The sequence below is a fragment of the Oreochromis niloticus genome, linkage group LG2 (genome assembly GCF_001858045.2).
Source record: "Oreochromis niloticus isolate F11D_XX linkage group LG2, O_niloticus_UMD_NMBU, whole genome shotgun sequence".
Lineage (NCBI taxonomy): Eukaryota > Metazoa > Chordata > Actinopteri > Cichliformes > Cichlidae > Oreochromis > Oreochromis niloticus.
The window spans coordinates 8,396,169-8,409,371 of NC_031966.2; the positions used below are offsets into that span (position 1 = coordinate 8,396,169).

At 43.7% G+C, this 13,203-nt stretch overlaps 2 protein-coding genes across 2 annotated transcripts; one reads left to right on the forward strand and one right to left on the reverse strand.

The window, feature by feature from the left end:
- The first annotated feature begins 219 nt into the window (after nt 1–219).
- On the forward strand, nt 220–4,649 carry LOC112842493 (early nodulin-like protein 2). The gene is made up of 4 exons (XM_025899180.1): nt 220–552; nt 3,238–3,981; nt 4,215–4,401; nt 4,572–4,649. Exons 2-4 carry the CDS (start codon nt 3,338–3,340, stop codon nt 4,647–4,649), a joined length of 909 nt encoding a protein of 302 aa, XP_025754965.1. The 5' UTR covers nt 220–552; nt 3,238–3,337.
- A 6,201-nt stretch (nt 4,650–10,850) lies between these two features.
- LOC112847671 (uncharacterized) lies at nt 10,851–12,186 on the reverse strand. The gene is made up of 2 exons (XM_025909708.1): nt 11,794–12,186; nt 10,851–11,680 (listed from the first exon to the last, which is right to left on the reverse strand). The coding sequence occupies exons 1-2, from the start codon at nt 12,172–12,174 to the stop codon at nt 11,183–11,185; spliced, it is 879 nt and encodes a 292-aa protein (XP_025765493.1). The 5' UTR covers nt 12,175–12,186; the 3' UTR covers nt 10,851–11,182.
- Nucleotides 12,187–13,203: the final 1,017 nt, after the last annotated feature.

The window sequence follows — 13,203 nt, forward strand, 5'->3', positions numbered from 1 at the left end:
TAAAAGTTAAATCTTCTTCACAAACAGGTGAAAATGTTGAAATGTCTGTTTGCTCCTCTGTGGGTTTTACTAATATTCTCTTTTCTCTGTTTAAAGGCAGGCAGAGGAGCTCAGAGTGTCTTCGTGTGAGCTGAAGAGCTCTGCGTTTCCTCTTAGCTGATTATGTAACCCCACCCTGCTGGCTGACTTGCAGTCAGAGTAATGGAGGGCCGAGCTAATCGATGCTCAGACCGTGTGATTTATAGCGTTTGCTGAAATCAGCAGTACGAGCTGCTTGAGAGCGGCGAGGGGATTCTCTCTCCGGCATCCGTTCCTCACACTGTACCGCTCACTGCTCGTAATTGGATCTCTGTATGAGGCTTCCAAGAAGTTCTCATCTGGGCTTTACCCACAATGCACAGTTCTCTCCTCATAACCTAGATTACTAATGGAGACAAATGTTGCAGATCCTGGGAGAGTTCTCTAATTGGTGGAGTAGGAGAGGAAACAGAAGAGCGAAGAGACAGAAAGCGTTTTAACAGGATCTCGACTGTGAATCCTGAAAATCCACAAGTGAGTAAAAGCAGAGAGTAGAGGTTACTCTTCTTTTAAAGTCCTGTGGTACTTTATCAAACGCCGCCGTGGCTCTACGGCTCTTTAACGTTTTCTTTTCTTTGAAAACGCAGGAATTGATTTAAACTTTCCACTGTGCTGTGGAAGAAAAATCTGAGACTAGATTTGTCAACATTGATGCTTACAGCACGTTTCATCTGCTTGTTAAGAGATGAAGTATCGACTGTTTTTACTGGGCCGAGCTTCTGCTGCATGGGCGCAAGTCCTAAAACGCTGTTCAGCTGTAATTCTTCCCACATACAGCTTCTTTGATTAGCGCTCTTAGTTCTTGCAGTTGAACTTGTTATTTGGCCTAATCATATTTCTAATAGTGTCATTCCCCACCATGGGCAACTAATAACCAAACCCAAAGCAATCTGCTACAAAACCAGGCATTATTGTCATCGATATCTCAATGTCAGCCAGCACTCCAGAAGTCTAAGTCCAGTCCTGCTTTGTACAGATTAGAAATATTCCCCAGGCCAGTCCAATTCTTCTAAATAATATAAGTGAACACCTTATCCACACAGTCATTTCCTCCAGATTAGATTACTGCAACTCGCGAGACGATTCACAAACACTCAAACATATCACTCCAAGAATTACACTGGCTTCCCGTTCACAACAGAATCCAATTTAAGTGTTCGCTGATTACTTTTAAATCACTACATGGTGTGGCTCCAACTCCTAACACCTTATACAGCCTCCAGACCCCTCAGAGTGGAGGATCAGGAGGACAGGCTGTATAGGCTGGTTTGCATTTCCTCTTTTATATGTTTTGGAATTTTCTAATGCTGTTTTATTTTGTTTGGGTTTTTTTTTTTTTTTACATTTTAAGTAAAGAAAGAAAATGTCCCGCACACAATTACACTAGTGTCTGAATTTTGTTTTCAACGTGTTTTTCTAATTTCTCTCTTCGTAACAGCTGTATGGGGAGTCTCTGAACTGGACCTCTGGACTGCGTTGTGCTGTTCGAGACTTTTGGAACATTTTTTAATATATTTATCTGACCAATAATATGGCTGCTGTGAAGTTAATTGTACTAACAGGCCATCTGTTATTAACCGTTCTTTACCTTGTGTTAATTTTACAAAGTTTCTTTTAAAAAAAAGCACAGTTTGGAATCATGTTGATTTCTTTAATTTTTAGCTCAGTATCCTTTATAAATAGCAATAATACTTTTAAAAATTTTAGTCAGGCTTTAGAGCCACTAAAGAACAAATAAAGATCTGACAAGTCTCCAATAATATATTTTTAATGGCCAAGCTCAGATTTGAGAGCATTCCCATTTTAACTATGGCGTTCCTCAAGGCTCTGTCACGGGCCCACTATTGTTTTCAATATGCATGCTTCCGCTCAGCCAGATCTTTCATAATGACATTATTGATCATAACTGTTAGACATCCCTCTGCAATCCAACCCCTTTAGCCTTCATAAAGTTTTTGCAAGCCTACTTTAATATATTTTAAATAGCCTCTAAGCTCGTTGTTTTACAGTGTTAAACAAGAAACACCCAACGAGCTGCATTCTGAGGAAGGAAACGCCTTGCGCCAAAATCACATGATAAAAAGAGCTCTTACATTTTTGTACATTCAAACTCAAAATGTGCTCAGCTATACTTCCTCTGAAACTGTTCATCTCAGCACAATAACACATTAAACTCTCCTCACCTCTTTGAATTCTCACAAATCTGCATGCAGTTATAAAGAAGCCCTGCAGCAAAGTGTCAGGCAGCAGCTTCATCAAACCACCAGAGAACAGACTCATATAAATGGACCATATCAACACACACACATACAACACTCTGCTGTAAGACAGTGCAGATTTGTGCACAGACAACGAACTCTGGGTGTTAGAAGTTGACTGAATCCGTTTAAATAACCGAAGCATTAAATAACAACGCATATTAAAGAGAGATAGAGGAAGCTGCTGCACTGTTCACCAATTATTACAGCACAGTTTATTGCCACAGATGTTAGAAAAAAAGACTCAACAGCAGGCCAGCGCTGACACTGTGTAGACTTCAGATCTGCAAGTCAGCTGCTGCTTTGTAGACACAAAATGAACAGCAGCACTTAGTGAGATTATTAGAGCAGATTTTCTATCATTGATTTTCACACTTTTCATACATAAAGAGACATCTTGGACTGCAATATCTGCATGTTTTGATTATTAAAGGTTTGGTTATTGTCATGATCCTGGGTCCTTTTGACCCAGCGTTTTGTGTTTTCTATTATTGTGATATTGATTCTGTTCCTCCTCGTTTAGTGTTCATTCTATTCTGCCCATCTATCCCCGTGTTTAGTCTGCGTTTTTGAGTCTGTGTCATTACGTGTATGTAGTTCCTGTTTTATTGTGAAGGTCTGCGTCTTATGTGAGTGTTTTCAGTTTGCCTCCCTAGTCTCGTCACGTTAATCACTCCCAGCTGTGTCCCCCACCTGTGTGTTCTCTGAGTGTTTTTAAGTCATGTCTTCTGTCTTAGTCTTTGTTGGTTCGTCTGTGTTGTTCCCCTCGGTCTCCCTGCGTCTCTCCGTCCATCTTCCTGTGCCTCCCTGCACCTATGTTTCTGGTTTGTTTTGTTAGTTTGCCCAGTTTAGGTTTTTCAGTTTCATGTTCACCCGCCTCTATTGTTTGTGTCTACTCCAGTTCAATAAATACTCACCTGCACCAGAGCTGCCGCATTTTGGGTCCTATCTTCAATTCCACATGTCTGCCACACCGGATATGACAGTACGAACCAGCCCCTATGGACCCAGCGGCAGTAAATCCGTCCAAGGAGCTCCGGGACGAGATTGTGTACAATGTGGAGATTCTCCTCGGGCTGTGGCTACAGAACCCTCCGGAAAGCCGGTTACAACGGCTCTTTTCCGGCCTGCCATGGCTTCTGGAATTGCTTCCCCCGACCATGCAGGCCTTTCTTCGCAACACACCCCACCTTCTCTCAGCCACTTCTACCTCGCTGCCCGACTCGCCGGATGTGATGTTGCCTGGCCCGTCGGAGCCGTCTGCGGGGAAGAAACGTCGATCGCGCTGCCGGCACGCCACCCCACAGCCGGACGTTCGGACTTCTAAATCGCTGGCTGTGGTGAGTGAGGACTCTTTTTCTGTGTTGGACTGTGGAACTGTGTTTTCTGGGGCTATGTTTTGTGTGGTAGATAGTACTGTCAACAGCGTATTGGCTGGTCAGCAGCAGCCACTCTCTGCTCAGTTAGCTGCTAAGCAGTCACTTTCCACTCAGTCTCCAGTGTCAGCCACTCACTCACCTTCAGCTCTGTCTCCAGCGCCTCCAGTGTCACTTTCCTTTCAGTCTCCAGCGCCTCCAGCGTCACTTTCAGTTCAGTCTCCAGCGCCTCCAGCGTCACTTTCAGTTCAGTCTCCAGCGCCTCCAGCGTCACTTTCAGTTCAGTCTCCAGCGCCTCCAGCGTCACTTTCAGTTCAGTCTCCAGCGCCTCCAGCGTCACTTTCAGTTCAGTCTCCAGCGCCTCCAGCGTCACCTGTAGTTCAGTCTCCAGCGCCTCCAGCGTCACCTGTAGTTCAGTCTCCAGCGCCTCCAGCGTCACCTGTAGTTCAGTCTCCAGCGCCTCCAGCGTCACTTTCAGTTCAGTCTCCAGCGTCACCTGTAGTTCAGTCTCCAGCGCCTCCAGCGTCACCTGTAGTTCAGGCCCCAGCGCCTCCAGCGTCACCTGTAGTTCAGGCCCCAGCGCCTCCAGCGTCACCTGTAGTTCAGGCCCCAGCGCCTCCAGCGTCACCTGTAGTTCAGGCCCCAGCGCCTCCAGCGTCACCTGTAGTTCAGGCCCCAGCGCCTCCAGTGTCACCTGTAGTTCAGGCCCCTGTGCCTCCTGTGTCACCTGTAGTTCAGGCCCCTGTGCCTCCTGTGTCACCGCTACTCATAGCTCAGGCCCCAGTGTTACCTGTTTCACTCATTCATTCCATGCAGGGAGAAAGTCTTGTTTCAACTCTGGGTGTTTCTCAAGGTTTAGCTGCTATTGGCAGAGTCTTCCACTCCAGGGCTTCCCCAGAGGCTAGGTCTCAGTCCCCAGCTGATTCTGGACCCCTGAAGTTTAAGCAGCCGCCTGAGAACTGTTCCATGTCAGCATTGCCTGGGCAGAGCCAGTGCTCAGTGCAGCGCCATTTGCCTTCGTGTTTGCCAGTGGACTCCATGCCTGCTGGCTTTGTGATTGCTTCTGCTGGAGGGTCCGTGGGACCACTCCGGCCTTCGTCCCGTGTCTCCGCTGGAGGGTCCGAGGGACCGCTCCAGCCTTCGCCTCCAGTCTCTGCTGGAGGGTCCGAGGGATCCGTCCAGCCTGCAGCGCCTCCGTCTCCGGCTTCCACGCCATCGCCTGCAGCGCCCTCTTCATCCATGCCAGCTGCAGCCTCTTCATCCACGCCAGCTGCAGCCTCTTCATCCTCGCCAGCAGCAGCCTCCGTGCCCCCATCCTCACCAGCAGCAGCCTCCGTGCCCCCATCCTCGCCTGCAGCAGCCTCCGTGCCCCCATCCTCGCCTGCAGCAGCCTCCGTGCCTCTGCCTTCAGCTAACCGGCCACTTTCCAAGCCACTGGCCAAGCGCCATCGCCGTCATGGGTGGCCCCCAGACTCCCTTCGCCTGAGTCGCCACTGTTGCCTTCCGCACGGTCGGCCCCCTGAACTGCTTCCACATCACCGCCGTGGCCTTCCTCATGGCCAGCCCCCGGACTCCCTTCGCCTGAGTCGCCACCGTGGTCTTCCGCACGGTCGGCCCCCTGAACTGCTTCCACATCGCCGCCGTGGCCTTCCGCACGGCCGGCCCCCGGACCCCCTTCGCCTGAGTCGCCGCCGTTGCCTTCCGCACGGTCGGCCCCCTGAACTGTTTGGACTCCTGTGCGGTCTGCCCCCTGGCCGGCTCCCTGAACTCTTCTGTTTTGGACTCTGTCTTCTTGGGCTCCAGTGTATTTCTTTTGTTGTTGTTTTTTTTGGTGCTGGCTCGTGTTTTGTTTTTTGTCCGTTTTGTTTTGCTTCGAGCCCTCCTTCCTGGATCCCCGCCGCCTGCCCTTTTCAGGGGGGTTTTTTTTGTTTGTTTTTGGTCGGTTTTGGTTTTCTTGTGTTGGGCTGTCTGGGGCCAGCCCTTGACGGGTGGGTACTGTCATGATCCTGGGTCCTTTTGACCCAGCGTTTTGTGTTTTCTATTATTGTAATATTGATTCTGTTCCTCCTCGGTTAGTGTTCATTCTGTTCTGCCCATCTATCCCCGTGTTTAGTCTGCGTTTTTGAGTCTGTGTCATTACGTGTATGTAGTTCCTGTTTTATTGTGAAGGTCTGCATCTTATGTGAGTGTTTTCAGTTTGCCTCCCTAGTCTCGTCACGTTAATCACTCCCAGCTGTGTCCCCCACCTGTGTGTAATCTCCCTGTGTTCTCTGAGTGTTTTTAAGTCGTGTCTTCTGTCTTAGTCGTTGCTGGTTCGTCTGTGTTGTTCCCCTCGGTCTCCCTGCATCTCTCTGTCCGTCTTCCTGTGAATTTTCCTGTGCCTCCCTGCACCTATGTTTCTGGTTTGTTTTGTTAGTTTGCCCATTTTAGGTTTTCCAGTTTCATGTTCACCTGCCTCTATTGTTTGTGTCTACTCCGGTTCAATAAATACTCACCTGCACCAGAGCTGCCGCATTTTGGGTCCTATCTTCAATTCCGCACGTCTGCCACACCGGACGTGACAGTTATATTGACTCGTTCAAGGGTCCTTTGATACATTTCAACCATCAAATGACACACATTATCACATGTAGTGAAAAAAATGTCTCATATTCTAGATTCACCAAAATGGACCTGCTTCTCGTTATTTCCTGTCATTTATCTCCTGTTCCAGTGGTGGATGTTCATGTTAAACATGAACCGGATTATAAGGCGCGCTGTCGATGAACTTGTCTGTTTTCATACATAAGGCACACCAGATTATAAGGTGCATTAAGTGAAACAAAACAGTCAGATAAGTCAAACTTTACTCAACTCATTCTTCTTACTTCCTCCACTTCCGTACCATTGATTCATTAATGTTGAACTCTCTGGCAGCTGCTCTATTTCTATGTTGTTGCAGTATATTAATGACTAACCTTGTATTGTGGATGGATTATCTCAGTTGTTCTCCTGACTGAAGTTTGGTCCGTTTACAGCATCCTGCCATGCGATTGCACTTGTCCCTAACCATCAGGAACCCTCACGTTAACTTTTATCGAGTGGGAAAAAGTTAGCGTTCATCCTCCATATTCACTGTGTTTATGTTATGCTAACATAGCTGTGCCACTAGCGATCACATAGCACATCATTATATACCAGCTAGCTAGGGCTGCACAATTAATCGTTAGAAAATCGCGATCTCAATTCATACTTATGTGCGATCTCATTTCCAAATGACAACTATTTTTTAAAAAAAGAAAAAAAGATGACGATTGTACCGCATTTTGATCCGGGACATAATCTGCATCAAGCGCTCACTCTTCCTGCTCAACAAATGACAAGGGCGGAGCCTTATACCACGTAATACCGAAGCCAGCTGGCAGGGAAAAAACAACGGAGAGCACGTGAGAGATGACGAAGCTGTAAAGGCCAAGAAAGTGACAGGAGAAAATCCGTCCCGGTCAACCACATCAATAACGGGAACCTTATACAGCACTTCCCCATACCCGTCGAACTCCCGCAGGCACAAAGAAATTACGGAGGCTATCACTTATCACCTGGCTAAAGATATGGCTCCCATCAACACTGTGCAAAACGAGGGATTTAGGAAAATGATCAACACCCTAGACAAACGCTACACAGTGCCGTCTTGCAACTATTTTTCAAATGTTGCACTACCTGCTCTATACACGCAGTGTCGAGCAACAGTGGAGACGGAATTACAAGCAGTACATTTTGCGGCAACAACAAAATGTGAGACATTTATTGTTTTTATGTTCATATATTGTTTTTATGTTCAGTCTCAACTGTTACGAAGTTGGTGTGCAGTTAATAAGTGCAATAAATATTTATACTGGAAAAGAAAATCGTGAGAGAATCATGATCTCAATTCTAAGCAAAAAAATCGTGATTCTCATTTTATGCAAAATCGTGCAGCCCTACAGCTAGCCCAACTTCAGTAACCCTACAAACGTCACTGCTGTTTAGTTTTCTGTCTTCATTTATGTTGGAAGTGACAGCAGAGCTGTATGTTTGAATTTTTTCAGAAATCTCTCAGTCAGAACATGGCATATCATGTTTAGGTGGAAACTAGCGAGCTAACTTCCTGCTAACTTCTAACTCCATTAAATTTAATAAATTCTCTTTTCATGGATGCCTGGATGTTAAACTTCATTGTTACACCTGGTAAAGCAGCAACACTGATCATTTTATTAAAGATGAAAGAATTTAAACAGTTTTTAACTCTCAGTGAAGCTGCAATGTTTGTTTGACTTTGGGACCTGAAGCAGATGGAGTTTTGGACCCAGATTACTGCGCGAGGCTCCTGAGTACGGTAGCTGTAATGCTCCGACAATCCATCAAGCGGTGCAGTTTCGTAGCTTACCAAAGTCATACTAAAACATTTTTTGACAGATTTTTGAGCGCCATGTACCTCATAAAATCGGCTCGAGGTCAGTAAACACAACCAGAATTCATACATAAGGTGCCCTGGATTATAAGGCGCACTGTCGATTTTTGAGAAAATCAAAGGATTTTAAGTGCGATTTATAGTAGAGACGATGGGGTTTATGGGGACTCACTCAGGCTAAGAAAATTTCAGGAGCCTTCAAAGTAATGAATCATAAAAATGTACACAACCTATTTTGCTTTCCCCTTGCTAGATAAATCTGATGCTCTTATGTGTTAGGTTTAACTGTACACTTTAGAAAATAAGACAATCAATCAAAAAAAGAAGAATTGATGATCAAAATGGGTGTGCATGTGAGAAGTATAAAACAAACAGAAGAAAACTTTGACCATATCGGTTAAAATGCTAAACAGTGTACACCAGGTCCTCATCAGTACTGAGACAGTAATATGAATATTTACATCGGGTAAGTTTATTGACAACACAGCAGAGGTGACCCTGTGTAATCACATTACCATTTGAACATTAATGTTATGAAATAAAAATAAAGAAATAATGACAACCATGAATTTATATCAGTCCATTGGCAATTATTCAAGAGTTGTTTATTCAAATCTAAATATATTAAAGCATCAAACTAAAAAGTTCATTAGCTTTCTGTTTGCAGTAGTTTTTAGAAGTGAGCGCCCTCACATGGATTGGTCAGTATTTTTTTCCTTCTATTCTCAAAGTTAAAACTTTAATTAGATTTAAATTTATGCTAGTAGGCATATACATATTAAATGCTGTTTAGTATCACTTTAACGTAACTTTCCTAACTCACTTAATTCTGGAATGATTTCTACTGGCATGGTGTATAAAGATTGTAAGTAGGTGTACTTTCTTTTTACAGTGACTGTATATGGCTTAAACTTTCCATTAAAATCTAAAGGACGTGATGTTGATGGTCCAAATGTCTTGGTACAGTCAGTATTGCCAACTTAGCAACTTTGTCGCTATATTTAGCGAGTTTTCAGACCCCCTTAGCGACTTTTTTTCTAAAAAGCGACTAGCGACTTTTTCTGGTGTTATTGGAGACTTATTTATGACGACTTTTTGACGTGAAAACGCGTATTGCTCTTACTCTCAACAAGCAGCGGTGCTGCCGTGGGCACCTCACCTGTGCCAAAGTGCTCACAGGCGGAGGATAGTCCTCCCCCAGCTGCTATCAGGGCAGGAGATGTTCACACCTATGCGTCCAAACTGCAAATGAATCGCGCATGAGCGAAGCCGCTGCTCCCGCACTGACTGTAATGCAGTCAGTTCTTCTTTTACTGTTATGCTGCTTTGTGGATCACAAGGTTTAAAACTATTTATAAACACACACACACACGAAGTAACTCCACCAGAGTGCCTACTTCGGGTCACTTTTGCCGGTCCAAGCCCGGGTGAAGGAGCAGGGTTGGAATTGTGATATTACAACTTACAACTCCTCAGTAAGGAAAATCGCTATTGGCTGTCCTAAAAGTCGCTAGAAGTCGCTAAATGACATCACGGCCTAATTTGCATAATTGGTCATGCTTACCTAATTGTAACCAAAGCTGTAGGAGAGAGAAATAACATCATGAAAGAGACATAAAGTCAGTAAAAAACACACAAGTAATTTTTAGCCTTGTGATCCACAAAAAGTAACAGTAAAAGAAGAACATTTTTAACAAATTGTTAACAAACTACATTAACAATCGAAATGGACAAAAAAGAGACAAATAGCTGATGTGCCAAAAAGCTGCAAAACATTATCAGGCAGCTGGTGTTCATAGCAAGCCTCACCAGACAGCTTCAGTCCATATCGGAAGTACAACATGGAGTGAAGGCTCTGCAAGGACATCCAATTTCTAAGTTTTCAGTGATTGGAATGATGTATTTTAGTCCACTGATTTATTTTAGACAGAGAAAAATGTAATTTACCCCTGCTTCTGCCCTGCGTTACAGTCAGGGTGCGAGCAGCGCAGCTCATGCGCGATTCATTTGCAGTTTGGACACGTAGATGGGAAACATCTCCTGCTCTGACAGCAGCTAGGGGTGAATGCTGCGAGGGGGGACAAGTGCTGCTTGTTGAGAGTAAAAGCGATACATGCTTTCATGTCAAAAAGTCGTCATAAGTCTCCAATAATGCCAGCAAAAGTCACCAGATTTGTCGCTAATCGCCTTTTAGAAAAAAAGTCACTAAGGGGGTCTGAAAATTCGCTAAATATAGTGACAAAGTCGCTAAGTTGGCAACACCCAAATCCCACCCTGAGCTGGCTAATGCTAGCTGATGCTAGCTTTCCCTGCTAATGGTCACCTCAACCTGAATTTTCTGCCATTAGCTCAACCTAGCATTCAGCACAGAGCATACCGCTTATGTGAAGCAGTCATAACAAAGATGAGTTTTTCCTCTACGTATGGAAAAATGCTATCTTGAAGGAGTAAGCTCGGCTAAATCCAGTGTTGGGTAAGTTACTTTAAAAAAGTAATTAATTACTAATTACTAATTAGGGATACTGATACTTCTTAAAATCCCTATAAACCTTGAGTGGACAAACAATAGAAATTAAACTCTTTAATTAATAATAATAATAATTTTAAAAAACATATGAGTCAATATGAAATAGTTAAGCCTTTTAGCTTTCTGAATCATCTTTATTACATTCTATAAAAAAACATTCTTTAATAATTATTTTTTTTTAGTAAGAAATGTAACTTTCTTTAGGTAAGAAACACAATTCCTGAATAACAAAAATATTTTTCTGCAACATATCTGAATAACAAAAAAGCTTAACTTAAGAAATGTTAAACATGACATGTATCACGCTGTAAACATTAAAATTTTTAAACTTTCAAAGCAATGAGTAACATATTCATACATAATGTATGTAATCATGTCATGTGTTTCAACAAAGTGAAGTTAACTCTGACCTTTAGTTAACAAACAGAATTCCTCTGAAACTTCCTCAAACCAATGAGAACCATATTTCCTGCATACTGTATGCACTCATATGTTTCCCAAAAACCTTTTTGTACTATTTAGCTGTGTTGTTTTTGAAAAAGTTGTTGTATCTCATTAATGTAAGTCTCTCAAAGCGTTCACTTGACAGTCTGTTCCTTCTGGGTGTAAGCACAAGATTGCCGAGGCTAAAAAGCCTTTCGACTGGTGCGCTTGATGGTGTGGCTGTGTTGTACCTCAGTGAAATGGCCTTAATCCTGGGAAACTGGCTAAGAACACCCAGCTCAGACCCAGCAGATTTCAAATATTCCATCACCTCTGTTTCAGCAGAGTAGGTACAGTCGTCCTCCTCAAATGAAAAAAAGTCATCAGTGGAGTCAGCAGGGTTCTTGTGATCTTGAGCAGGTTGTTGGTCTTCAAGAGACAACCCACGGCACTCTGTAGTAAGCATTGCCCTAACCATGTCTTTTTTCTCTTCTCCTCTGATCCAGCGTAACTTAAATTTAGGCAAAGTGACTGCAGCCAGGAGAGCTTCTTTATTGTCCATCATTGAGGAAAAGTGCACCTTGATCGCCTATGAGACAAAAATACATCAGACACTTCTTCAGACACTTCACATAAGAGCATGATAAATAAAACAAAAATTTATTTTAGGGTAAGGCCACATATATATACATATTAGATTACCTTAACAATGACATCAGGGAGGGATGCTGTCAGCTTGAGCTCGTCCTGCAGTGCCAGTGTCCTGGACATTAGAATCTCCAGAGTTGGAAGAAGGATTCCAAAATAGCAGTTCTCTTCTCCTTGCAATATGTCTAGTGCAACAGTGAGTGGCTTCAACACGATACAATACTCCTTTAGGAACAGATACTCCCGATCAGTGAAGCATTTGATTCCAAACTGAGTGCAGACAGTATTTAATTCAGCAAGGGGAATGTCAGTGATCCTGGACAGGGCGTCGTGAAATGAATTCCATCGTGTTGAAACAGGTACTATGAGTTTTTTCTTGAAAAAATTATCTACTAACTCTGAAGCAACAGAAGAACGGTTTGCTTTTGTCCACATTGCAGAACACTTTGAAGTTGCACTTCTGTGGATGAATTTTTCCTCATTTGCTTGAAGCCATTTCTCAACATCATGAAAAATTAAGTTCAGTGTGTGTGATGCACACCTTAAGTGTGGAGGGAGAGAAAACTGTCCTTTAGATTCTGTGGAGAGGGTCTGCTCAACATCAGTAAATGTCACCTCTTCATCTTCTTCGGATTCCTCATCAGAGTCTGATTTTTGGAACATTCTAAAAGCTTTGATAAAATTGGACCCGTTGTCTGTCACGGTGGCTGTCACTTTAGAGTTCAGTCCATAAGCCAAATGTACTTGCTCGATTTCATTGCCAGTGACATCATATGTGTGTCTCCCTCGAACTCTTTTACATGCTAGCGCTGCATGTCCTCGTACAAAAGTAGAAGGATCAATCCAGTGTGCCGTCATTCCGAGAAAACTTTTGTTATGGCTGGTCCAAATGTCATCAGTCATATATATTCCAAACTCTCGAATGTCTCTTTAAGCTCCATTTCCATGTCAGCATAACACTTGTCTAAGTAAGTAGAAAACGTTTTTCGATCGGGCAGTGCTGCTTTTTTGCCACACACAGGTATTTTGTTTAATATGCATCTGAAAGACGGAGACTCTACAGTATGCAGCGGTAGCATCTCTTCCACAATGTAGCCTGCAATCATTTTTTTAAGCTCACCTTCAGACACTTTCTGTGCTGCTGAAGTAAAATCAAGTTTTGCCTGCTTAGCAGGAGTTGCCGCGGTGTTATCCATGGATGATGAACAAGAATCACTCAGAAGGGTTTGTCTGTGCTGCCGTGTCAGGCGCTTCAGTAGATTACTCGTGCTATTGACAGCGGCTGATAGTTTTTTCTCCCCAGGACATAGCTTACATATTACTGTAATGTTCTTGTCTGCTTGTTTTAGAAAAGTGAAGTGACGGGAATATTTCCATTTCATAAAACAGCCACTCGCTTCAGCCGAGTCCGACATCTTCCACTTCGGGATACGACTATGCAGTAAACTGGCGCGAAATGACGTG

Bases quoted from the DNA above. Each gene is read 5' to 3' on its own strand.
- LOC112842493 (XM_025899180.1), top strand. From the start codon at position 3,338: ATGGACCCAGCGGCAGTAAATCCGTCCAAGGAGCTCCGGGACGAGATT. The intron at 3,982-4,214 runs GTCACTTTCAGT...CGTCACCTGTAG, and splicing joins CAGTCTCCAGCGCCTCCAGC to TTCAGTCTCCAGCGCCTCCA. The intron at 4,402-4,571 runs GTCACCTGTAGT...CTCAAGGTTTAG, and splicing joins CAGGCCCCAGCGCCTCCAGT to CTGCTATTGGCAGAGTCTTC.
- LOC112847671 (XM_025909708.1), bottom strand. From the start codon at position 12,174: ATGTGGACAAAAGCAAACCGTTCTTCTGTTGCTTCAGAGTTAGTAGAT. The intron at 11,681-11,793 runs GTAATCTAATAT...TTTGTCTCATAG, and splicing joins TCCCTGATGTCATTGTTAAG to GCGATCAAGGTGCACTTTTC.